The sequence below is a fragment of the Anarhichas minor genome, unplaced genomic scaffold (genome assembly GCF_050575085.1).
Source record: "Anarhichas minor isolate MPS153535 unplaced genomic scaffold, ASM5057508v1 ptg000003l, whole genome shotgun sequence".
Lineage (NCBI taxonomy): Eukaryota > Metazoa > Chordata > Actinopteri > Perciformes > Anarhichadidae > Anarhichas > Anarhichas minor.
Window position 1 is genome coordinate 2,636,066 of NW_027466449.1, and position 25,187 is coordinate 2,661,252.

At 40.2% G+C, this 25,187-nt stretch overlaps 2 protein-coding genes across 4 annotated transcripts; one reads left to right on the plus strand and one right to left on the minus strand.

The window, feature by feature from the left end:
* Positions 1–361: 361 nt before the first annotated feature.
* Positions 362–11,976, plus strand: impdh2 (IMP (inosine 5'-monophosphate) dehydrogenase 2). 2 transcript variants are annotated; one of them, XM_076093420.1, is made up of 15 exons: positions 362–887; positions 2,151–2,199; positions 2,771–2,872; positions 2,992–3,066; positions 3,570–3,776; positions 5,012–5,099; positions 5,235–5,434; positions 5,546–5,636; positions 6,031–6,126; positions 6,981–7,052; positions 9,168–9,311; positions 9,608–9,752; positions 10,228–10,371; positions 11,401–11,484; positions 11,583–11,976. In XM_076093420.1, the coding sequence occupies exons 1-15, from the start codon at positions 790–792 to the stop codon at positions 11,602–11,604; spliced, it is 1,617 nt and encodes a 538-aa protein (XP_075949535.1). In that variant the 5' UTR covers positions 362–789; the 3' UTR covers positions 11,605–11,976. The 2 variants fall into 2 exon arrangements, with proteins under 2 accessions (XP_075949535.1, XP_075949525.1); XM_076093410.1 differs by lacking the exon at positions 6,981–7,052 and having other exon boundaries at positions 365–887.
* Positions 11,977–13,030: 1,054 nt separating this feature from the next.
* LOC142951702 (neutral amino acid transporter B(0)-like) lies at positions 13,031–25,004 on the minus strand. 2 transcript variants are annotated; one of them, XM_076093431.1, is made up of 7 exons: positions 24,077–24,983; positions 19,515–21,930; positions 16,945–17,096; positions 15,372–15,446; positions 14,706–14,843; positions 14,504–14,604; positions 13,031–13,312 (listed from the first exon to the last, which is right to left on the minus strand). In XM_076093431.1, the coding sequence occupies exons 4-7, from the start codon at positions 15,434–15,436 to the stop codon at positions 13,113–13,115; spliced, it is 504 nt and encodes a 167-aa protein (XP_075949546.1). In that variant the 5' UTR covers positions 15,437–15,446; positions 16,945–17,096; positions 19,515–21,930; positions 24,077–24,983; the 3' UTR covers positions 13,031–13,112. The 2 variants fall into 2 exon arrangements, 1 of the variants encoding a protein (XP_075949546.1); XR_012954601.1 differs by having other exon boundaries at positions 14,465–14,604; positions 16,945–21,930; positions 24,077–25,004.
* Between the last annotated feature and the right edge of the window lie 183 nt (positions 25,005–25,187).

The window sequence follows — 25,187 nt, forward strand, 5'->3', positions numbered from 1 at the left end:
GTAAAATCATCCAACTTCTCTCCAAATGACAGCTCAGAATGATACTCTTGTTTGCTTTTAAGAGTGGTGGAGAGTGTCTAAGTACATATACTTAAGTGCTGTACTTAATTAAAATTTTTGAGACCTGTACAAAGTATATTTTGATGCCAATACTGTTGTGATTAAGGGACATTTTGAATGCAGGACTTGAGTAACAGATCTGAGTACTAGATTTTAAAGCCAAATATTAGCATTGATCTTGAGTTCTATATGTTCCACTGAGATGACTTTTTTTTCAGTTATGACACTAAAATAGTAACTCGCATTCTCAATAAGCTATATAACAGCAAAAGCTATTCTCTCTATGAGAAGAAGAAAAAATAAGGGGGCCTGGCAACCGGAAGTGGCGTCAGTGTCGGAAACCGACGCCAAGGAAATAATGCACGTGCCTGAGAGAGCTGCAGAAAGAACATGAGCGCCCAGCTCTGGCTGGTAGAGAGACCCGAGTGAAGACACACGCGCGTTCACACCGACATCTGATGTTCATTGTACAGCCGCTAACAGACAACCAGGAACTCAGGACTCTTCCCGGCTGCTCACAGGCGCGCGGACCAGGACCCCGGTTGGACCGTTAATAAGTGACCGAGAAGAAGAGCAACACACACGGGGAGAAGGAAGAAAGTTCTCGGTCTCTGTTCCCGGCCTGTGTTTGTTGTGTTTGTGTGTCTTCTCGTCGCCATAGCCGGTTTTTAAAAAGTTATTGTTATTAGTTGTAACACTGAAGGACTGCTGAGGGTTTATTGGGACATCATGGCGGACTTCCTGATCAGCGGTCAAACCGGTTACGTCCCCGATGATGGGCTGTCGGGACTGCAGCTGTTCAACGGAGGAGACGGGCTCACATACAAGTAAAGACCCCACGATCACTCCCACTAACCGGGCCGAGCATGGCAACACACTCCGGCCAGCGTCTAGCTCTGTGACGTAGCTGTGTGTGCTAACAGTAGACTAGCGCGTGTGTTGAATGTGGCTCAGCTGTCCAGTAACTGGATCTGCTGTTGCGAAAGTCAGCCATCTTTTCGGGAACAGTCTGTTATAGTTGAATTACTGAATGAATCAGTTATTTGTTGAAGTAAACACGTACCGCCCCTTTTTAAAGGAACAGTCTCTCAAAACACTGCGTGCTACATTTCCCTTGTTGCAACCAGTAGCATGTTTCATGTGGACTGACATTAGAAAGCTGCTCCAGAGCCACAGAAGACAGTGTGTATAACTGCTCTTACAGCTTGAGTCAGTAAGTGACGGGTATGTCACACGAACATTAGAAGTCACCACAGCCCAATATGGTGTCTCAGAAAGTTGTGTCTCAAATTTAATAAATTACACGTTGCCAGGCCAAGAAGATTGCTGATGAGTAAAGTACTGTCTGTCTTACATAAGTGAACACACGTGTGCAGTCTGAATAACACCTTCTTGGAACTGAAGGGACACGGGGGGGGGACACATTCCTTCTGGACACACACGGGTTCCATATTTAGGTCCTGACTGACACAGTCCTGTGTGGACCAGGCTATACCTGTACAACAAAGAATAAATAGTAGAGCCATGCACTGACTAGATGCTGACAATGTCAAGTCCCAAATAATGTATTTGACATCAATATATCAATATATCTACCAGTTATGCAAAATGAGATCCTAAGGTTACCAATTTGTTTTTACCGTTTACTAGACCAGGCGATTAATCGATAAATCAGAACTGGTGACTCATTGCTTTTGTAAAGCAAAGTAAGTTTGATGAATAGGCAACTACAGTAGCATTAAAACAAATGTGTATTGATGACCCACTGAACCCCTGATTTAATTGATTGCTTTGAATGCTATTGAAAGTTTATTAAAGTATAGTATTAGTGATTAAATGTGCGTCACATTTGATTTTTACAATGTTAGTTCTCTTAATGGTACAGTGTAGCGTGTGGTGGGTCAAACAGTAATGGTTTAGTGTTACTCTTTAGGTTTTATTTCTCAGTTTAGGAACATGAAGTTCCAGTTTGTGAATTAAATCTGCCATGTCCTCATGTTTGACCGGCTGAGACGGATTCAAAGCTGTTAGGACGGACAGGTCTTGTAAGAAGCTGCTCTTAACCTCATCTTTCTCGTCTCTCTCTCCAGTGACTTTCTGATTCTGCCAGGCTACATTGACTTCTCGTCAGAACAAGTGGTGAGTCGCGAGGAAGGACACATATTTGCCAATGCATAACATCGGTTTAATGCGGCTGGTATTAAACTAATCTGAATGTGGGATGACGTCCGGGATGGGAGCACGTGGGGCGAGAGTGAGGATTATCAGCTGTGTGCCTCCCAGCACAAATATTCCCTGAATTAGGCAAACGATGCCTCAACGAGCCAGAGCAGTAAAATATGGCCGTCCGCTGTGACATTGATGGGATGATGGTTAGTTCTTAAATGAAGTAGCACAAGAGTCCTTAAGCGAGAGAACTTAACCACGACCAATCAATACCAGGACCCCGAAATCGAAGATTAAACCATACTTTTCTTACACTTGTGTTTTCCTAATGTGACATGTCAAAATGTTTTCTGTAAAAAAGGATACATGGATATAAAGCTTAATTATAAATTAATATTCCAGTGTAAACGTCTTAACAGATGTCCTGTCTTTGAGGTGGTTTACACGGATTCATCTGCTCAAGCACGTTTTACTTTGAGTATCCTAATAGTCGTGTTACTCAGGAGTAGCTTCTCGGCGTGTTAACGTGACATCTTCTGTCCAGGACTTGACCTCAGCGCTCACCAAACAGATCACCATGAAAACGCCCTTCATCTCCTCCCCCATGGACACCGTCACAGAGGCCAACTTGGCCATCGCTATGGCGGTAAGTAGCACAACACGCGAGCACACGGTTTCATTCGATTGTTTATTGTCCCTGCTGTCGCCGTGTTGGCACGCCGTGAGACTCGCTCACAAACACACTGATGCGTTGTCTCCTCGCAGCTAACCGGTGGCATCGGCTTCATCCACCACAACTGCACGCCAGAGTTCCAGGCCAATGAAGTTCGCAAAGTCAAGGTAGTGATGATGACTCTCTGTATGGTTTCATCTTTTACTTTACTCTTTTATCTTGTTCATCTGCTCAGCTTGTCTCTTCTGTTATTTAAGGGGTTTCCCTCGCATGATATCACATTTCATTTATTACATTTTCTTTTCCGTCATTGTTTTGACGTTTATCTTTTCTGTCATCTCACGTCACCATCTTTTTGTCTTTCTCTGTTTTTATTTGCTGTTCTCATTTTGAAATATGTAGCAGTGTTATTTCCCTGCATCCCTTCCTCCTCTGCTCTAGAGTGTAGGCAGTGAAAGCGCTCAAATATTCTTTATCCAACCCTCCTTGTTGAATCCCTTACATCCTTTCCCCCTAATATTACCCTCCTTCTCTCTGCAATGCTGGCTCCTGAATCCACTTCCCTTTTGTGTTTCTTTTTTGTTCCACACCATCCTCCTCCTCCTCCTGCCCCTCTATGTTCTTCCTCACCCGCCCTCTTCCTCATCTCCTTCCTTCCCTCCCCCACCAGCGTTATGAGCAGGGCTTCATCACAGACCCGGTGGTGATGAGCCCCAACGAGAGTGTTCGGGACGTCTTCCAGGCCAAGGCTCGCCACGGCTTCTGTGGAATCCCGATCACAGACAACGGCAAGATGGGCGGCAAGCTGGTGGGCATCATCTCTTCTAGAGACATCGACTTCCTGAAGGAGGAGGAGCACAACCTGCCGCTGAGCGAGGTGGGTGGAGGCTGGATTAGTCGTTAGCCATTAGTAACTAAAACTACTATGATGTTGGATGGAAAAAATTGTAACACAAAGTGATATTTTAATAGAAACCGGTAGACATATTTAATAGCTATACATTTAATTCGGAGCCTGATCCATATTGCTTTTTGAGAGTGATATAGGGATAGTTTACAGCTGAGTAATAAACTACACTGCTGCCACAAAAGCTAAATTTGTTGCAGTCAGGTGGCTGAGAGGACGACTCTATATTGTTGAATGGTCTTTCATGATTTTAGGTCATAGAGTCCTTTTTACACATTTTGTGTATGATGAGTTTGCAAAAAAAGAGTAATGTTTTGGACAAATGGTTCAACCAGACTGACAACTGAAAAAGCAGGAAGAGACAGAGATCTCTCTGAGCAACAGTTGAATATGAACGGATGAAATCAACAGTCTTTGGTGAAATAAACTGGAAGGTTGGCATCAAAATGTGTGCAGGTTTAAATAGGAACAGGGCCCTGTTTCTGTGTCAATTGCACATTAATCCCTTTAACAAGCGGTCACACTGTCAGGTGAGTTAAAGAGCTATTCTTAAAACGTCACAATAGAAATAGGTTAGTCTAGGATTAGCACTATTGGAATTGGGTCACAGAATATCAGCTGAACATACTATAGACTAACAAATCCTTGTTTAAACTTATTCAATACACCCACTAAATAGACTGCAGCAGGCCCAAAGAAAAGGGCTTTCCTAAATATTTAGAGGCCCAAATGCACCATAATGATGCGACACTGTGGCGTCATCGACTATCATCAGTAGAACAAGTGAGCCCAAACCTTTGAGCGGCAAAGATGACATTAAATATAATATTACTTTTTACAAACTTTACTGGAAAATATTTTAAATAGCTATAAATGACAAAATATAACAGTATATTAACGTTAACATAATAATAATGAAATGGTGATGTAAATGCATGCTATTATTTTTTTAGGACATTTGGTCAAATAAAACAAGCTTTATGAATACATCATCTCAGGCTGTGTCTTTAAATAAATATATATGTGTGTATGAATATATATGTATGTATGTATATATATGACCTGTTTTTCAGTGTTAAAGCGTCATATCTTTAAAGTACTAAAACCCCCAGAAATACTGAAAGTTCCTACATTCTATGAAACCTCTGCATCAGGTGTGGACGCTTCCTTTCTTTATACTCCGCGTGTGTAAATGTCTTTGACAGGTGATGACGACACTCGAGGATCTAGTGGTTGCTCCTGCTGGAGTGACACTGAAAGAAGCCAACGAAATCCTCCAGAGGAGTAAGAAAGGTGAGGAGGCTGTTCCAGTTATCAGTCATGACTCATCATTCTTACTTAACATTTCAGTTGAAACATAAAAGGAATGATCGTGCATCCAGGTGTTGAGCGTCTGTACGTGTTTGACCTCTCTGCTTCGTCCTGTAGGTAAGCTGCCCATAGTGAATGAGGAGGGCTCCCTGGTGTCCATCATTGCCCGCACAGACTTGAAGAAGAACAGAGACTTCCCTCTGGCCGCCAAAGACTCGCGCAAACAGCTGCTGTGTGGCGCCGCCATCGGCACCCACAACGACGACAAGTATCGACTGGACCTGCTTGTGCAGAGCGGGGTGGACGTGGTTGTTCTGGTACGGAGGTGGTTTCCCATGAGAAACGGGGAGAATTAAGTCTCCCAGCTGTGATTCAACGTGATGATGCTCTGTAAATAACAATGCCATGTGCTTCTTCTGTGTCTCCAGGACTCATCTCAAGGCAACTCAATCTTCCAGATCAACATGATCAAATACATCAAAGAAAAGTATCCCAATGTACAGGTCATTGGAGGCAATGGTAACTACGCGTTTCTTTACCTTTATAACCAGAGAAGGTATTTCCATTGATCCCAGCTACCCGTCTTAAGTGATCTCATTGCTTACAGTTAGAGGTGCACATATCTGTCATTGGTATCGACGCTGATTTTCCGAATTGATTCCGATTCACAACGGATCGTTTTCCGATTTGATTCAGTATGGAATGGAGCAGGGATATTTTAAAAATGAATACTTGGCGTTGCCTTCAGTGAAGCAGCTCCCGGCAGGTTTTGATTCAATTAAGGTTCTCTAGTCTGTTTAAAGCTTCACTCATTCACAGCATATAGTACAAGATCGATCTCTGGATTTTAAGAATTGGTATTGAACCCTAGTCCAGCTCTAACAGCCTTTCTGTCTCCCCCTCCCTGCTGCAGTGGTGACTGCCGCTCAGGCTAAGAACCTGATAGACGCAGGAGTTGACGGGCTGAGGGTGGGGATGGGCAGCGGCTCCATCTGCATAACACAGGAAGGTAAGTGACACTGAACAAACACCATTGGCCTCGCTAACTGCTTCAATGTGGTTATTTAAAGTGGCAATCAAGAAAGGACAATCTTCGTGAAATGATGTGCAGTTTGTCATCTTGTTGATTTGACTTTGGTTTGTCAGAAATAAGCGGGATGCCAAGTGTCCGGTTTGCTTGTTAACGACATGACATCAGCTTGATAACTGGCGCGAAAATGATCGTTTGGTTCAACAATTTTTATAGTTTACGTGTCTTAGCGGAAGACAACAGATTGCTCGTCCAAGACTCCTCACGTGGGAAGACGGGTGTGTTGGAATTGTGTTGTCTTCGTTCGAATAGTCCACCACATGTGCTTCAGGTGCACTGTGTGTTGGCATTTCCGAGTCTGTCTCTGGCGCGTCCTGTCACATTATCTTTACAAGTCAAGTCATTTCTCTCAACCAAGTCACGTCAGGTGCTATGATCGCCTCCTCTGTCGTTGTGACCACCTGCAAAGGTGAACTGCGGATGGTTAAATTGTGCAGATAGGGCTGTTACAGCTAAGTATGGATCCAAATCTAAGTTGTCACTGGGATGCTTTTAGCTGTGCTTTGTCGGGCATAGCCAAGAAGTTTACAGTAGATATTGTAAGTCTGTATTTCTTGTCTGCCTTCATCTTTCCTCTCAAGTCATTCGCAATATTTGTTAATTTTCTTTTACTTCCAGTTTTCTTCGCTTTTGTCTGTCATTTTCTTGTCCTCCAACCTGCCACCTCCCCCTCTTTCTCGTCTTCTCTCTCTGTTTATTCCCTCTTTAATTCTCTATCTGACGTCCCACCCTTGTGTGTGTTTGTGCGTGTACTTGTCCATGTCCATGCCCAGCTCCCCTCAGTGTACCACCAGCAATATATCTCCACAGCCCCAAAAACCCAACCACTGTTGCGGGATACTACAGTAAGTTTACCCGTCCCCCATTGGCTCCACTATCGCAGTGTGCCCGCCCTCCCACTTCACAGCCTGCTGCATTGATTGGTTAACAGCTTTGCATCGGAAGAAGTATTAGAGGTAGTGGTCATAGGTTGTTGTTTTTGTTTCGTATTGAGAGCTGACCGTGGGTGTTTTGAGGTTTTGGGGTTTTGCTTGTTCCTGCGTCCTCACTAATCCGTCAATCATCATGAGTGAATGTTGCTCTTCCTCCACCCACTTCACTGACCTTTCCATTGGTGTCCTTCGGCTGCCTAAGGATACCATTGGTCAGATGGTGACTGGATCAGTTGTAGGCCACAGCACTCATCCATTTCTAACATCCATTCCTAACATTTGGCATTTGAAGGTTTGGCTCAGTAATGCCAGTTGGCAGCCACAGGGTGTCCCTGTCCAGCAGAGGTGTGAACGTGCTGAAGTGGGCGGGGCCGGGCGGGTTGTGTCTCAGACTGCACCTTCGCTTCATTACTAATCATCATTATCAAGGACAAGGCGGCCTTGATAAATCTATCTCCATTCAGCCGTTTGTGTCATATTCTAATGTCAACATAGTATATTCAGAGTCTGCAAGTGCTGCCGGCTGATAGTTGCACACTTTTGAACTGTAGCATGGTTGTGTGAGAGGACGTTTTTAATGTTGAGCTTTAGGAAGGCCTTAGAGTAATGCACATGGAGCCAGAGTGTGTGACACTTGTTGTCCTTCTCTTAAGTCTACTTCTAGTGATCAGTGCCTCATTATCACCTTTGGTGTGTGTTACTTTCCTAATATTTTATTTATGAGAGGCTCACCTGCTCTCTCTCTCTCTCTGTGTGTCTGTGTGTGTGTGTGTGTGTGTGTGTGTGTGTGTGTGTGTGTGTGTGTGTGTGTGTGTGTGTGTGTGTGTGTGTGTGTGTGTGTGTGTGTGTGTGTGTGTGTGTGTGTGTGTGTGTGTGAGATATTTTATTTTTGCTCTGATCACATGCTTTACAGAACAATAAAAAAAAAAACACTAGCCGTGTCTTCATGTAATCAAACCCATTTTGGGGATTTCAAGTTTATTTTATGGTTGGTAATTTCTTCCAGCAATACTCATTAAAAGTGTTTACATTGTGTAACACCTCTCTAAATATAAGACATCATTGTTAATAGCAGAGCCATTCCCACCCTGGGTTACCTACAGCGTGAGTTTGCTTAGTTACTTTCTAAGTTGCTGCTAAAGGAGTGTTTGCTTGTGCAGTTTAATACTACAGGTATTACATACTACAGGTCCCAGACCACTGGTACCTGTTTGTTATTCTAGCTTTAAAGATGCAGATAACTTGTAACCTCTCTAACATCATGGCCATCAATACATAGCAGGATAATTAGGACTACCAGTTTGGTTGGTAAGTACCGTGCAGCCCTGAGTTCACAGGAAAGAACCACTCTACTGGCAAAACAGGAATTGGGATGTTCATCTTTGGCGGCTCGTTGTCAATGTGATCGTTTGTGTCCCTCATAGCGGCAGGATATATTATGAGAGGCGGGTTTGGAGTCTCCGTGCGGTGTGGGATTTATCTGCTGATGTGACAAGTATAACTTCCCCATTCTCACTTTTCTTTAACTAGCATGACAACAGAAAGAGATCCGTTCCCACCCAGTCTGCTCCTTCACTGTGTGTGAGACTTTCTTTATTTCTTGTGTTTTTTAACATCACTTGGATCACCGAAAGTTTCCACCATGCTTATCAAAATGTAGTTGAACTCTCTTTAACTCAGTCGGGACGGCTCCTGGTTCCAAACCTCTGATTTGTATTTATGTTGAAGCAGTGTTTTTGTAAACCTGTGCTGATATGGAAGGATAGTTTGCTGGTAAAGATGGAAAATGTCTGCATTTTATTCCAATTTCCAACATGAATCTGTAAAGCTTTGTCTGGTGAGGTGTGTTAGCCTTTTGTGAGCTTCGGTTGTGTATTCTGTAGTAGGTTGGGGGGGTCAATATGTCGTACAGGACTAGCTTACAGTCATCAGGAGAAGAGCAACATGTTTAAAATGATTTAATTCAACAGCGGTACACTTTTTCCTCACATCATTTAATCCCATTTCATCTCTTCTTTCCCTCTTCAGTGCTGGCGTGCGGCAGACCCCAGGCCACAGCTGTCTATAAGGTGTCGGAGTACGCCAGGCGCTTCGGTGTGCCGGTCATCGCTGATGGCGGCATCCAGACGGTTGGGCACATTGCCAAAGCTTTGGCACTGGGAGCATCCACAGGTATGGATAGATGGGTGTTTCAGAGTGCAAGGGTTTATAATTCAGATATTTAGATGATGGGTGAGATGAGCACAAAATAAAACTATTTTATTTCAAACTTTCATCTGTCATGTTTCTTTCAAATTCATGTTGGAGAGGATTATAATTCGGACGGTAGATTTTCAGATTTGGATTAAGTCGTTGACTCCGTGTGAATCCAGATTTATGCTGGAAAAAAAGCACCCAGCCTTTTTTCCTTTCAGTCATCTTTCGTTTTCAATCTCTCTCTCTCTCTCTCTCTCTCTCGGTGTGTCCAGTGATGATGGGCTCTTTGCTGGCTGCTACCAGTGAAGCTCCTGGTGAATATTTCTTCTCTGACGGCATCAGGCTAAAGAAATACCGCGGCATGGGCTCCCTGGATGCCATGGATAAAAACCTGGGCTCCCAGACCAGATACTTCAGGTACAAAACAAAACTAAAACTGGCCTAACGGAATGTATCATTCAAGTCGATCAGAGTCGACGGCACCATAGTAGTGGCTGTATATCTGCAGGTTAAATTACAACAAAGCAATGGTCTAACTCTTACCCCAAAAGAGAATAACATGAAAGTGCACTGTTCCCTTCAACGCAGTCTCACGAACATGCCACTAGAGACCATTCTTTAACAGTTCTTCCCACAATGTTCTGTGGTTTTCAGAACATTAGACATTACCACATACCTTGTGGTAAAGAATGATGAGCCCACTAAAAACGGACTGAGTCACAGACATTTACTTTAACCCAATGATGCTTAAATTAAATCTTTAAAAAAAAGAATAAAGTAAACATCACAACATTCTCAAAAAAGGTAGTACACAGTTGTACACGACCATGCTTTAAATGTCACTGACCCCATCATGTGGCTCACACATTGTTTTCCTCCTCTTCCCTCACAGTGAGTGTGATAAGATTAAAGTTGCTCAGGGTGTTTCTGGAGCGGTGCAGGACAAAGGCTCCATCCACAAGTTTGTTCCCTACCTGCTGGCTGGCATCCAGCACTCCTGTCAGGACATCGGAGCCAAGAGCCTCACACAGCTCAGGTAAAGACACATTCAGGATAATGAAATACAAGGTACAAGGTACACCTGTGCTATCAATTGCATTTCAATACAACGGCCATAAATTCTACCATTACAAGATGCACTGACACCACTTTTATCAGACCAAGCACTTTTCCATACAGAGTACTTAGTAATACCACTACGGTTCTAACAATGACTTAAATATCTTTTATTTTAATCAAGTGTTCCTCTCTTTCTGAGAATGAAACACATTAAATAAACGCCATTATGCTGTTGCTCAGATTTCAACATAGTTTGCAGTAGGGATGTTATTAACCGTGCTCAGTAAAACGTAGGAGGGGCTGGTCCACCTTAAGTGGCCCAAGCTGTCGCTAACTTCAGGGCTAACCGCCCTTCACTTACATCAACAGCTGGCTGACGAGCAAACTCGGGTCTCACGAGTTTTGAGGAGTTGTCGCATTTATTCACCTGCAAAGAAAACGCATAATACCTCTATGAAAGTATCACAAACAACTGAACATTATAGGTATCGTAAATATAGACTTAAGTGGCCACAGGTGCTTTAAATATCTGGTTTGCTGAATGGAGTATACTTGACATTAAGTATAGAGCTATTCCTATGCCCTTAACATGTTATAAAAGGTCGTATGGTGTGTCGAAAGTCATAGTATAGTGTGTCAAAGAAGCAAAACAAGTCCTAGTATAATATGTTTAACAATAGTTTGTCGAAGAAAGTAAAAGTCATAGTATAGTATCTGGAAAAAGCCGTAGTACATGTCAGAAGTCACAGAAGTATTAGTACGGTGAAAAAATACATAAATAATAGTGTAAAATGCTAGAGTCATAAATAAGCCATGATGTAGTGGTAATAGTATAGCAGGCCACAACTGCTAAGACTTTATCTATGATGACAATTATGAAATACATTCTGAATAGGATTAGTATGGATTTGGGACACTTTAGACATACTTGCCCAGCGCCTATGCTGCACTATATTCTCTCCCTTGCAGTCTGATGTGGGTAACAGCATTTATTTCCTCTTTGCAGAGCCATGATGTACTCTGGAGATCTAAAATTTGAAAAGAGAACAACTTCGGCTCAAACGGAGGGTGGAGTCCACAGCCTGCACAGGTACACACACACACACACAGAAACTACTCACCTAAGTAGAGTTCAACTTTGTTGTAATTTGGTTTCATATTTCAACATCTTCCTCTTTCTCCCCACAGTTATGAGAAACGGCTGTTTTGAGAAAACGCCAGACAGAGAATCCTTCCAACAGACACATTATGCAAACACACTTCACGCCAGACCCTCTTTCATTCATAGCTACACCCACACACTTAACTTTTCATACAATTTAGTCTTTAAAGATGAGCTCTTGCCCCCCCTCTACTCTTCCAAGGATCCACCAAGTCTTCCTGCCAGTGTCATCTATGCATTGTCTGTGTTTTGTGTAGCTGTGTGTGTATGAAGAATGGGGATGAAGCATTTATCAATCAGTGCACGTGTGATTGAGTCCCTCAATGCCTTTCAAGTTGTGATTAAAGTAGATGTCTGGAGTGTCCATGTTAAGGCGGAAAAAAAAAGTTGTCCAATAATAAAACGTATGTTTTTCCACAAGCTGCTGTCTTCGTATTTGTCACCTGCTTTTATATTTGTGAATATCTAGTACTTTGAGACAAAACGTACTTTCATCGACACATTGGTCATTTTGGTCTAAGTCATAATATAGTATATCCAAAATGTTATAAAGTAATGTAAAAAAAAAATCGTATTATAGTATGTTGAAAAAGGTCTGAAAAAAACTCGTATATACCATGTCTAACAAAAGCCATGGTAATGTATGTCAAAACAAATCATTAAAAATCCATAGTATATAATGTCGAAATAAGCCATAGTATAGTTAGTTGAGACAAGTCATAAAAAAGTAATAGTAAAATGTGTCATTGTCATAGTATAGCATGTCAAAAAAATAAGTCACAGTATAGTATGTGGAAAAAAGTAATGATGCAGTATCTCAAAAAAGTATTAAAATAGCCATAGTATAGTATGTTGGCAAAAGTCATGACAGAGCCACTGTATAATATATCCAGAAATTTCGGTGGCAGACTCCGTAGTCCATCTTGCTCCTGTGGTTAACTTAACAAGGTAATTCGGATGTCATCAAAGCTAGCGTTCTAACTTTATAACCCAGTTGTCATTTTGTGATGAATTTCTATTGCCAGATAAAGGCTGTGTTAACTTAGACTATGTAATTTGCTGTGTTAATTTAATTTACATTTAATTCATGTTAAATTAAAGGTCCAATGGGATCCCATATTGTTGTGATATTGATGTTGTAAAATCTTTGCAGGTTAAGTGCTTAGGCTGTACTTTACCACTTATGGTGGGGCTAGTGTTATATCAAGTAAAACACCACTTTGATTAAGGAACTAAGGGACTGATTTTTAATGTCTACTATCACTATACACACAACTTCCTCTAGTTTTGATACCGTTTATGTTCTACAGATGTCTGCCACTGCAGTGGACGTTGGGCGCACCGTGACCCTCCCAGCACGTCCATGACTCATACTGCTGGGTGTCACATAAGCAAGTCTGTTTCTTTTCTCAAAAGGATGAAATTGTTTCTCTAAGTACGATTATTCTCTCATAATTAGAAGACACAGAGGTCATTGAGATAACAACTTACAATTTTTTATTTGTTGAATCCAACCAGATTCTGTATTAAGCACAAACAATCTTAACTTATCACATCTAATATCTTACATTCTCTGTTATTACATTTTTTAGGCGCTTCATTGGTCTCAACCCTGAGAGGGGAGAAGACAGGGCAGCTGTGGCTGTGAATCCCCATGTTGTCACCTTCATAAAGAACTCCTGGACTTTGATTGGGGCGTTCAGGAGCTCACGTAGGGGGAAGGAAGAGGAGCAGCCCGCGCTGCAACCAGATGTTTCTGACATTTTAAGGTAACAAGTCTCAGAACTGTGTTCAGTTCAGTTCCATCTAGTTGTCTCAATTGTGCAGTTCCAGATTTCAAAAGCTAATGTAAAATGGATCTTGTAGGCACGATACATGAAGTAAGGTCTGTAGGTTTTATACAGACGGTTGAGAACATTGTTCTGATTGTATTTTAATAGAAAGTCATAATTTGGAATGTGTTTGATGCAGTGGCTTTTTAATGTAATTTTGTAGGGCCATCTCTTATCATATTTCAAGATAAAAGGGGGAAACACTTTCTATGAAGCGCATGTCTATAATGCATTATAAACACATAATCTTATAGCACTGGATAATTATTGTTACCACTCATAAATATTCACAATGCTTTACAACAATCAAATTACATTATAAAGCATTTTATACATGCATTATAATCTTTTTATAATGCCTCTATAATCACCATTATAATTTATTATAATGTGGTTAGAACGTAACTAGTGGCCATTGTTTGCTTCATATATAGGAGGAATAGTTTTGTGTGCCTACATAGATTTAATGATATTTATTCACTTTAATAAAAGAAAACAATTATTTATATTATGATACTTGACCTTAAGTCATTAGAAATGGCTTTATGTGTTATGAATATTGTTATAAAGCATTGTGAATATTTATGAGTGCTTATAACCATGACCATACAGGGCAGATTAATGCATTATAGACAGATAGGAAATGTTATCAGAAAATGGAAACTAAATTCAGAGTACATGGACTAAGAACCTGTTCAACACCAGGAATGGTGATTGTATTATGTCTAAATGCAAACACTTTAAAATTGTTACTTCATGTTTTTGATACTGCATTGGCTTTAATAAGAGCTTAATATTGTATATTAATAAAGTCTCTTGTCTGAGTCGTTTCTATGCCAGCAATTTTCAGGGGTTTTAATTTAGAAATCATTAGCTTCTAGCAGTGCTATACTGTAAACACATTCTACAGTACTTTAATACATTTTACAGTATTAAACAGTTCATGGAGATTACAGTAGGTACACTGTAGAATAACAGTTGAACGCTGGAAGCTGGAGCTGCCAGTAGTTTACTGTAATTTTACAGGGAAATGTGTTACAGTGCACCCTGAAAACCTGCTGGTAGAAACAATGTACCTTGTTCATGGGTCCATGCAATGACCTAATAAAATTCACCTTCTCTTCTTCTTTCATCCAGTTTATTTCCTGACAAATGGTCAACAAGCGACAAACCGATGCAGTCTCCCAGGACGTTGACAGCAGCGTTGCAGCGATCTCTGAAAAGACACACACCGCAGACGAGGGGATAAGTGGGATATGCACTGTGCTTTTTGATGTCAGGTGTAGTAATCCCTGCCAAAACACAGGTTGCACTTACAGCAGCCATTCTACAGCCAACAAAAGGCAAACGCCCTTCACAGGAATCTCAGTGACTGTCAAAATGAAGAGAGTGGTGGCTGTTCCTGTGGCTGGGATCCCGTCTTCCCCGAGGCTGGACACTGCTACTGTCACACTACTGAGAAAACACCAGAGTGGACTGTTCAAGATCATACAATAGGATTTTTTATTTAATTTTATTTACCAGCTCTTACAGATCTGATATTGTATACTATACTACTTCAATGGTCATTTCCCTTTCTTTACAATATGTAAGGAACTATGTACTTGAATGATTGGGCCTGAGCGGAACAGGATGTTGACATGTTTTAAATCAGGCCTGGGACGTCAATTACCACAATTATCAGTTATGAATCTTAACTGACCTCAGTTAAGATTTATAACATCTATAAAGGCTAGCTAATTTAATGAATTTACCAGCTTTAACTTATAAGTACGATGTTAATATTAGCTCACCAACAAAGTATAATGTGGGTTTTAAATAGATTTTAACTAAGATTTATTTGTAACGTTAACTAACGTTAGTTCTTACGTCAGCCTCTTAACAATGACATAGTATAAATACGTTCATCCAATACAGAGACAGATCAAACAGCGTTCATTTAGTTAACGTTAGTTAATGCTGTCCAAGCAGCAACATACTTACCCAGAGCAACAGCAATGGGGCATGACAATGTTGACAAAGCCCCGACATGGCGAGGTGAAGCCCATTCCTCGCAGTCTAAAAGAAAGCAAACTCACAATTAGCTAGCTAGCCTAGTTAGCTTGCAGAAACACTTGCTGACCTGACCGATATTGGCTTTTAACAGTAAGCACCGGGATGTCGCTTACTGTACAGATTATCTCAGCCAACACCTACAAAGATAACAGTAGATAAAGAAAGTTCAATATGATGTCAGCTAATGAGAGTTTCTCTCCGTCTCCCGGTTCTCCCGTTTTGATTTAAAGTAAATCAAATCATGGTGATAAGACATAATGTCTCGTGACTTACACGTTACGAATGTAAGTGTGAACGAAAGTTTTGGAGCATGGCAAACACCCTAAAAACGCGCCCAATGTACAAAAATAATAATAATAATCCGACGAATTTTAATGGAGGCTTCGGCCCGACGTTTTCGGTGCTTGGGCCCAAATAATATTTTATATAAATAAAATATAGTATGTCCAAAAAATAACCATATTATAATAAGGCTAGGCAAGTTTATTTGTATCGCACATTTCAACAACAAGGCAATTCAAAGTGCTTCACATAAAACCATTAAAACATAAGGCACGTTGTAGTATGTGTAAAAAGCCATCGTATATGTGAAAATGTATTTAAAAAATCAAAAAGGCACAATATAGCAAGCCAAAGAAATGTAATATAAAGGCATTAGTATAGTGTGTCGAAAAAAACATTTGAAGTCACAGTATATTTAAAAAAATCATAGAATGTTAAAAGTTAAAAATTCATAGTATGTAAAAAAAATCATTGTATCATACGTAAAAAAACTAATACATTCATAGTACAGTACATTAAAAACAAACCGTCACAGTATATTAGATTAAAAAGTAATATGTCATAAAAGACAAAAAAAGTATAATATTGTATTTTTTTAAGTAATTAAAAAGTCAATGTATAGTATTTAGAAAAAAGTAATTAAAATGTCATATATTTAATTGTATGCTGTTAAATTCATGGTATATTACGCCGTAAAAAATGTTACATAAAGTCATGCATGCAAATGTCACAGTATAATTTCATTAAAAATGTCACAATATAGAATGCCGTAACAATGCCATTGCATAGTATGCCATGAAAAAAAGGACTTCAAAAAGTCATGGTATAGTAGGCTAAGCCATCAATAAAAGTCCCAACAATGTTATGTTAAAAAGCAGTATATTAAAAAAAAAAAGTCAAACATGTCTTAGTATAGGAAACCATAAAACGTCATACAAATGTCAGTGTAGTTGCCCTCCACATATTCTTTTGTTTTTATGTTCATACTGCTTCAGGTGCAGCTGCACCATATGACAGCAGGGTTTGCCCAGAGAACCTGATACCAAGAGAAGTGCCGGTACTGCGTAGCCTTCCGGGCACTACCAGCCCACTTCAAGCACTGCATGCATCCAATCAGATAATATACTAACATAGAATAACTGAACTAAGTTCAAAACGTGGGCGTGATGCCCAGGTTTCCTCCATCAACGAACAAGCAGCCACCTTCCCTCCACCTCACCTTCCATCTTCATGCTGGAGGTCTCCAGGGTGGATCAGGTACTCCGCCAAATCCACCGGACTTTCCAGGGTGAAACCCAGACGGACCGGTGGGAGTCCTCCGGTCACACTCCGCTGGTCACACCTGTCTCACATCGTCCATCATGTCACATGCTAATTGACGCACATGGAAAGAGTCAGTTTACAGGCCTCAATTAGCACCACTTTAAGATCAGTGTTTTGCATGGGAAACAAAACAATGATTACAATACTACCATTGAAATAAAGATTGTTTTTTTTTCCAAATGTCTAGGTTGTATATAACTTTCAATGACATTTATAAAACTAGCTTTTGTTAAGAAGTTGCTGAAAAGCCACTGACTTGAGTTATTGAAATGCTGTTGAAGCCATGGTGACTTACAGTATGCAGCATGTCTAAAAAATTAAAACAACCTCACCTTTCAACCAAATTTAGCCCATTTTATACCTAAACTACTAGATTACTTTTGACATGCAAATCACCAAATTAAAGCTGACTGGAAACCTTTGCAGTCACTACCTGTAGTCTTACTGCTGTCACTACTATGAACAGTACTAATCTTAGAATTACCAGTGGTGGAAAGTTCCTAAGTACGTTTACTTAAGTAGGGGAGACTGCGGGCAATTGTTACATTTTTTTACTTTTACCTTCAGGACTATAATACTAAATGTAATGCAAGAGAGTGTTACAATTGACCCCTTGGGTTTATTAATCCATTGTTTGAACACATAAAACATGTTATTTCAGTCAAAATAGTATGTTTGTCGATGGGCTGCTATACTAGAACAAAGTAATTTATTTAAATGTACTATATTTAATGTACTTTTACATTCAAGTATGTCAAAACAGAAAAACAAGGTGCTTACATTGGGCCATGTGACTCAGGGGCAATCATAACACTTAAAGTATATTTTCATGCAAATACTTTTGTACTTTTTCTTAATTGGCTTTTTGAATGCAGGATGTTTACTTGAAGCAGAGTTTTTTTACCTTCTGGTTTTGCTGCTTTGCTATTTTTATCAGAGTACTTCTTCCTCTACTGACAATAACTTTAACTACCATATCAACCACATATCACAAGGCAGACTTAATAGATATGTGTAGTTTTCAAGGCAGTCCTAGCTAATAAAGTAACATCACAGACAAAAAAACACTAAAGGCGGAATTGGACCAAAATTACATGAATACTATTAGAAATTCACAAGGGTTTTCTGGAGACATTTACATTCAGAAAAACTTGGGTTAAACACGAATCAACAAAAGCACATATATAAAAATGAATTGTACCGAGGACTAAAGGGCCAGCTAAGCAGCGAGGAACAACAGGAAAGGTTTTTGAATAATGTCTCTGAAATTTTGTTTTTGGTGCTTCGCAGCTCTTTGTCACTTTAACGAGGGCAAACATGTAAGAACTGGCAAGAAGGTAAAAGATCAGAATAAACCATTAAATCAGTCAGTCACGCTTCACATACGGTAAATACACCTTCTAAAATAAATGCATTTAGTCACCACACAAACCCATAAAGACAAGCGGCATTCAGTTTGCTGAATGAACACATTATACTTCATTTGTGTGTCCAAAAATATATAAATGTCTGGATACTCATAATATATGGAATTTGAATTATACCTAATCAATACAGTTTGATAACCTGAAAGCACTTCAAGGCAAGAAAAGACAATTTCAAGCACTCAGTTTTCATGTAAAGAAGTAATCCACCTTACAAAAACGAGCATTTCTGTTGACAGAGTAATATATAGCAGTAGGTGTGTCTCTCCAGCAGGGAGTTGACAAAGAGAGGAAAGGAGGAGTTTTGTCTGATGAGGAGAAGTGAAAGTGAAATGAATCTCTCCAGTATTTAAAGAGGAAGTTTGAACTCTCAGAGATGTTGGCAGACGGGACGACAGAGGACGACGAGCTGCTCTGAAATGTCGGTGAGCCGGAAAACTTTTAGACACTATTCTTCAAACTTTATAATCATGACAATACTTTATACTGGTGTCTTTTTCTACTTTCACTTTGCTTTCACTCTATTGTCTTTCAGTGCCAAATCCTCATTCAACCTCTCTCTGTCTCCTGCTTTGACTTCTTAAACTTTGTCCTCGCATTCTTCTCATACAATCTTGTTTTACTGCTTGTAAAACTGTCTGTGGTTGTCCCTTCATTCCTCTTATTGTTGGAAGGAGCCTTCAGGTGCCCTTATAAAGGGTTCAAGTAGCCTATAGGGGACAAACTGAAAGTGTCTTTAGGTCCTCTATTTTTTACTTCAAGGCTTTGAGGACATGAGAAATTAATGCAATCAGGGTTGAAAAGCTATTTTTCCACAAGAAGAGTCCAATGATGGAAATGTCTTCAAGTTGTTTTTCAGCTCTCTCCTTCCTTCTATCGTTCTACCAGTTCTTCCTTATCAGGCTCACCTCTTCTTGCTTTCTTTTTTCTTTCTGTTGCTCAACAGATGATAAACAGGTTTATCAAGACGGTACATCAACACAAAGATGTAAAAAGCTGCAACTAAAAGAACTGAAGTCAGATTCATTCAATGTAAAGTCACCTTTTTCCTCACTGTTAACCTTTTCCTTTTCTTTTAGCTGCGTTAACCTGACCAGACCAGAGTTTGGACCTGAAGCTTGTTTTGGTGGGTGGGATTGTAACGGAACCCATAATGCAGCTGTGATTCTTGGCTCCAGCTGGTTATGAGGTCCGTTTCCATCCCACAATGCACAGGACATCCTGAGCAGACGAGCTGAGGTTGAGCACTTCTCCTTAAACATGATACAAACCATTAATCATATCAGATTACTATGCATTTCTTAAGTCAGCCTGTTTAAAAATAGATTGCCAAATCTAATCTCACTTGAAAACTTTATTGATCCTTAAAAAGGAAGAAGCAAACACTACAATTAACAGTAGAGAAGTCTCTACAGTTGAAAAAACCAAAGTCTGTAGTTTATCATTGAACCATTCTGATTCAGCCAGAATGATGAGTATTGTTTCTTTCAAAATGAAAACCTAGGAAAGTGAAACTAACAGTAGTATGGCCTATGTTGAACGCCGTGTTGCCATTTTGAACAGAATAAATTAGAGCGTAATGACTGAATGGATTTGTCTGATGCAGAAGGTGTTTTTCCTCAATGACACGTTTTCTCCCGGATTGCCGGCAACAGTAAACGCAACCGGGATTTTCGTGTCAGCCAAGAATGACACCTCGAACCACGACATGAGCGCCTAATGTAAATCATTTCAGATCTCAGTTTGTACCATGTAATTGTCGGTTTTCTGTATAGTATGTCTAAATGGATACTCTCAAGATAAATCTCAGAATGTTAAACTATCAGTCACTGTGTATAGTTTTCTTACAATATCATCACCACACATTATTTACGACCTGTGCTACAAATAGACTACCATTCAAATGAAGAGCAGCTTCTCTTCCACTACAAAGGGAGAGGAATATACAATACATACTATTATACATTCCTCTCCCTCTGGGGAGCACTGCAGGTGATAATTCTCCAAACTCATGACACAGATCTGATCTTCTGATTCACAGTCAGAGATTTTTAAGCAAATTTTGAGTCAGAAAATGTATATGTAGTAATAATTATGGGTCTCATGCAAGAACATTTACATTCTTATCTCAACTCTTACTTTTTTTTCGTACGAGTGAGCCACGTCAGATTCAGCAAACTGTGTAAACGACCGGCCTAAACATGACCAATGCCACCTGTGCGTAAATGAGCACGTGTTCAGGAGAATTGTTAATTTGCATAATTAACGGCCAAATAATACAACGTAAGGTTACCTACCTGCCCCATAAGTGTTCATTCATGAAAATGGCACAAAAGAATAAAAAGATAGATATAGACATATAGATATAAATTGAATTTCAATGAGTGCATTATTTAATATATTTTCAGCTTGAGATATTGCAGTGTTATACAACAGCACCAATAGCCAATTTTGAAATATATTTTATATATTATTAAGTGTAATTTACATACGATTTCGTTGCTGCTTTTATTAGGCATTTGTTCTTGAGAGAAAATTGAAAATTCCAGAAAATTGGTGAATGTGGCAAGTTCTCCATCACTTGAACAGTCACTTCAGAACAAATGCGTTTGTAAAAGCTGTTTTTTAACATGAGGCCCAATATGTCTAAATGAATCCAGATGTTTTGATAGGCTCTACACAATTATACATCTATATAAATCCAACTATTCATCGTCTAACTAGCCGATTTAAATGGACTTCATTTGGAGTTTAGAGTTATAAATGTTGTATAACTTTTTGTTTATTGCACGGCTACATCACATTAACTTATGCAAATTATGTTTAGAAATGGAATGCTGCTGCTACAATCGACTGTTATGATGCAGCTTCATTGTTCCTTTTAATATATGTTTTGTTGTTCAAGTTTCAGCACCACTGTCAGTTTACAATGCTGTCGTTTTAGGGATAACAAATGAACAGTGAATCGGAACGGAGCGTGAAGGCCTGTAGTGTGAGCACGATCTGTCTTTTTCAACCTGGATTTGTATTAGATACAAGTGAGCAGAGTCGAGGTTAAAAGCAAGATTATCTCAGTCATTTTTCTGTACATTGTTGATAAATAAAGTGGAAATAAAGGAATGTGGAAGAGGCACAAGTTAGCTGGTGGAGGAGCGTGTCAGAGGTTTTCCCTACACCTGAATAACCCGGTCGTACGCCATCGTCAGTCACGCAGGAAGTGTCAGTCAGCGACCTGAAGGAACCCAGACAGTATGCTGCCCACGAGTTCGAGGCGTCTTTCGTGGTTTTCTCAGCTGATCCTTTCATGCATGCCACCAGCTGACTCATTAGATTGTTCTGCCTTTCCTTCTCATGGTCCATCAACCTCTGTCGCCGGGCATCCTCCTGCGCCCGCATGGACGCGTCCAACGTAGAGACTTGCTCCATCACGGTCGTTTTCTTCGATGGAGTCGTGTACGCTAGTAAACAAAAAGAGACGGTGCAGCCAGTTAGGGACAGCTTCGTCTCCGTGCTTCAAAACACTGGACTTGAAATTAAACGACAATGAGGTGAAAGAGCCGACTTTCAGCTGAAAGGTGTTTGCATTCATTGAACATTATTATGCCACCAAAAGTTATATGTTTACTAGTTTACCATGATAGACATATCTTCCTTTCAAATCATATATGCTAGATAATAAGATAAAAATATGAGTGGGCTGACATCCGCCCGCTCGATCACTGAGAGCACTGTGATTAAAACTCAGTAAAAGCAGACGCTTCAATCTTTACCTTAAGAGGACAAGTAACGTTAAGCAAACAGATTTATTCAGTTGAGGTGGTTTTCAGATAAACCTACAAAGTCAGGAAAAACCCAGCTGAATCTCCTCTTTAAAAACCATCAATGTTCTTTTATCACCAGGACTCTCATGGGAATGTTTGCAAAAAAAACACAACAGATCATAACTTGATTTTTGAGAAGTAGAAGGAGTAACTTTTCACATGACCGAGGAGGAATAGAGACAAATACTTCCTCATTCTGTGGCTGCTTGTGGCAGCAGTGCTCAGTTAAAGGGGACCTTTAATATGTGGGCTGTTTGTCTGACTTCATGTGAGAAGATGTAAAGCTGCTTTCCCACTGGACAAAAAAAAAAACCACACTAACAACCACTAACATCTGGCTTTTGTCTTTAGTGAGAAATTACAATCTGCCTTCATTCCTGGAAGAAATGACTCTGCATGAGTCACGGCTATTTATCGGCTCCAGCTCCAAATCGCCAGTGATGGAAACATGACAACCGGGAGGACACGCCAATTTCTGCCCTATTTCCGGCATTTTCTGTGGTTGGTATTGGGTTTTGTATACTTTGGTGTGTACTGTTTGTGTCTGTTTCTGCCATATTGTAGTCATAGCACACAGTTTCTCCATACAGAAAGTTCATAGCACTCCACAGATCACATCTTGCATCGTTACAGGTCAATAGGCTCCAGGCTCAGTAACCGACCCATTACATGTATCAGCGTTAAAATGGTTGAGAGTACATTTAAAGCAGGGGTCTCAAACTCATCTTGACTCCTGGCCACATCAGCATCATGGTTTGTAAATGGTTGTAAATGTAAGACTGTGTAAATGTAACTTCTCCTAACATATTGGTAAATAACTGTCTCTGTTGATTATTGTTTATTCACGTGTAAAAATATTGTACATGCAGTTATATAAATGTAAAAATATATTTAAGCACATTTCTGTTCTTACAACTTAAATCCTTTCAATTTAGGGTTAAGAAACCCACATTACTCTATCAAAGATCAAACTATTAAAGAAAACATCAAAGACAAATATCAAACACAAGTTAATACAATAACTTTGTTCAAAGCTTAAAATCTTTTCAAGGGTGCGTTTGCACAATCCCACGTGAAGTATTTCATGTGTTTTAAAGCCACGTTTAAAGTAGTCTTCAATGTACTCACAATACATTTCATTTCAAGTGTAGAGTAACCAGCCAAAGAGCTGCTTCTATGACTGTGTGTTTAAGTATCTCATCATTTTGACTTTCTATCTCAGAATTATGACTCTGTCATAGTTATGACTTTCTGTCTCATAACTTAGACTTTCTATCTCATAATTTCGACTACGGGGATATTTTTATTATCAAGTCTAACTTTTAAGTATTTTTTTAACTTTTTTTTTTTTTTTTGCTGGCGGATTCGCGGGCCACATAAAATGACGTGGCGGGCCGGATTCGGCCCGCGGGCCTTGAGTTCGAGACCCCTGATTTAAAGGGCCCCTGGATGAGATAGCCAGATGTTAAAGCAAAACGTTTAAAAAGTCCCATTGTTGGATAAATCTCTTAAGGAATCGTTTATCTGCTTTCTGTTTTAAATGCAAAGAGGAATGTACAAAGCATTAAGCTGAATACTATTTATGTTACCATCTAGTAATAATTATGTCTATTATGGTAAACTAGTATACTCGTAACAAGTAAACCTATACATTTGGTGGCATAGAATGGGTATAAGGATCCAACTCCGGCCACTGGTGTTTTCTGGGACCTGAGGACAAACGACCCTGCAGGTCATCCAGGTACCTCCCGTTAACACAGTAATGATAGAAACGCATACTTACTGGTGTTAATGGGTTGTAACTGTTCCTCCTCGTCCTCTGCCTCAACCGGACCCAGATGCTTGTTGAGCTCCCCGTCGTCCACTTCGTCCAAGAGCCCGACTACTACTCCTGATGCTCGTCGCTGATGACAGGGGGAGGAGGCGGTGACGGTGTGGGACTCCTATGCCGTTTCAGCGGGTTCCCCGCGTGAGCATTCCCGAAAACCCGGTGGCACTGCTCGTAAAACGGCCAGTGGACGCGGTCGCTCCTGTAGCGGGTGTTCTGCAGGTGGTTCTTACTGTACTGTTTCCTCAGCGCCTTCAGTTTGCTGATCGCCTGCACCCCCCCTTCTCCGCCAGCAGTGTGGTCATTCGGTTGTACACGACAGAGTCCTTCACGGTGCCCGTGGTCTGGTTACGGATCGCCTCCGACCCCCAGATGGTCAACAGTTATTTGATTTCGTTCTGCTGCCAGTTGAGCATATTTTATTTTGCAGAAGCGTTAGTGTTAGTTACGTGGTGCACAACTTATTACCCCCCCTTTGTATATTTGTGCCCTTTACGTCACATTTCCGCGCCGGAAGAACACTTTTATTTATATGGAAATAGCCATGCCCCTGCCAATCAGTACGTATGAAAATGTCCCAAAAAGCTTTTCCTCTAGGAATAATTTTCCTTCACTGCATTTCTGTTTTCAATAATATGCAGTCATCAAACACAGGGATGATCAAAAAGAGCAACACCAGACCCCACAACCTTAGAAATGTTAAGAGCCTTGGAGGTGATCAAGTCTAGAGTGTGCCCCTTACTGTGTGTGGATGTTAAAACCACCAACAATAGACAGTATCCTACGCAGTCAGTCACTGCAGACGATAGAAAGCAGGTCAGTAAATAATATTTAGGTGGCCTGGAGATATTTAGGAATGCAGCTTATCATAAGGACTTAAATTAAAGAGCAATAATAGAAGCACATTTTCTATTAGACACCTGCTTGCACTAGAAGAAAATGTTAAACAAATAATTTGTTTAACATTTTCTTCTGTAATTTGTTACAAATTACAGAAAAGTATGTGTCCATATACTTTTGGCCAGACAGTGTGGTTAAGATTGCAGTTACTCTACCACAAACTGGA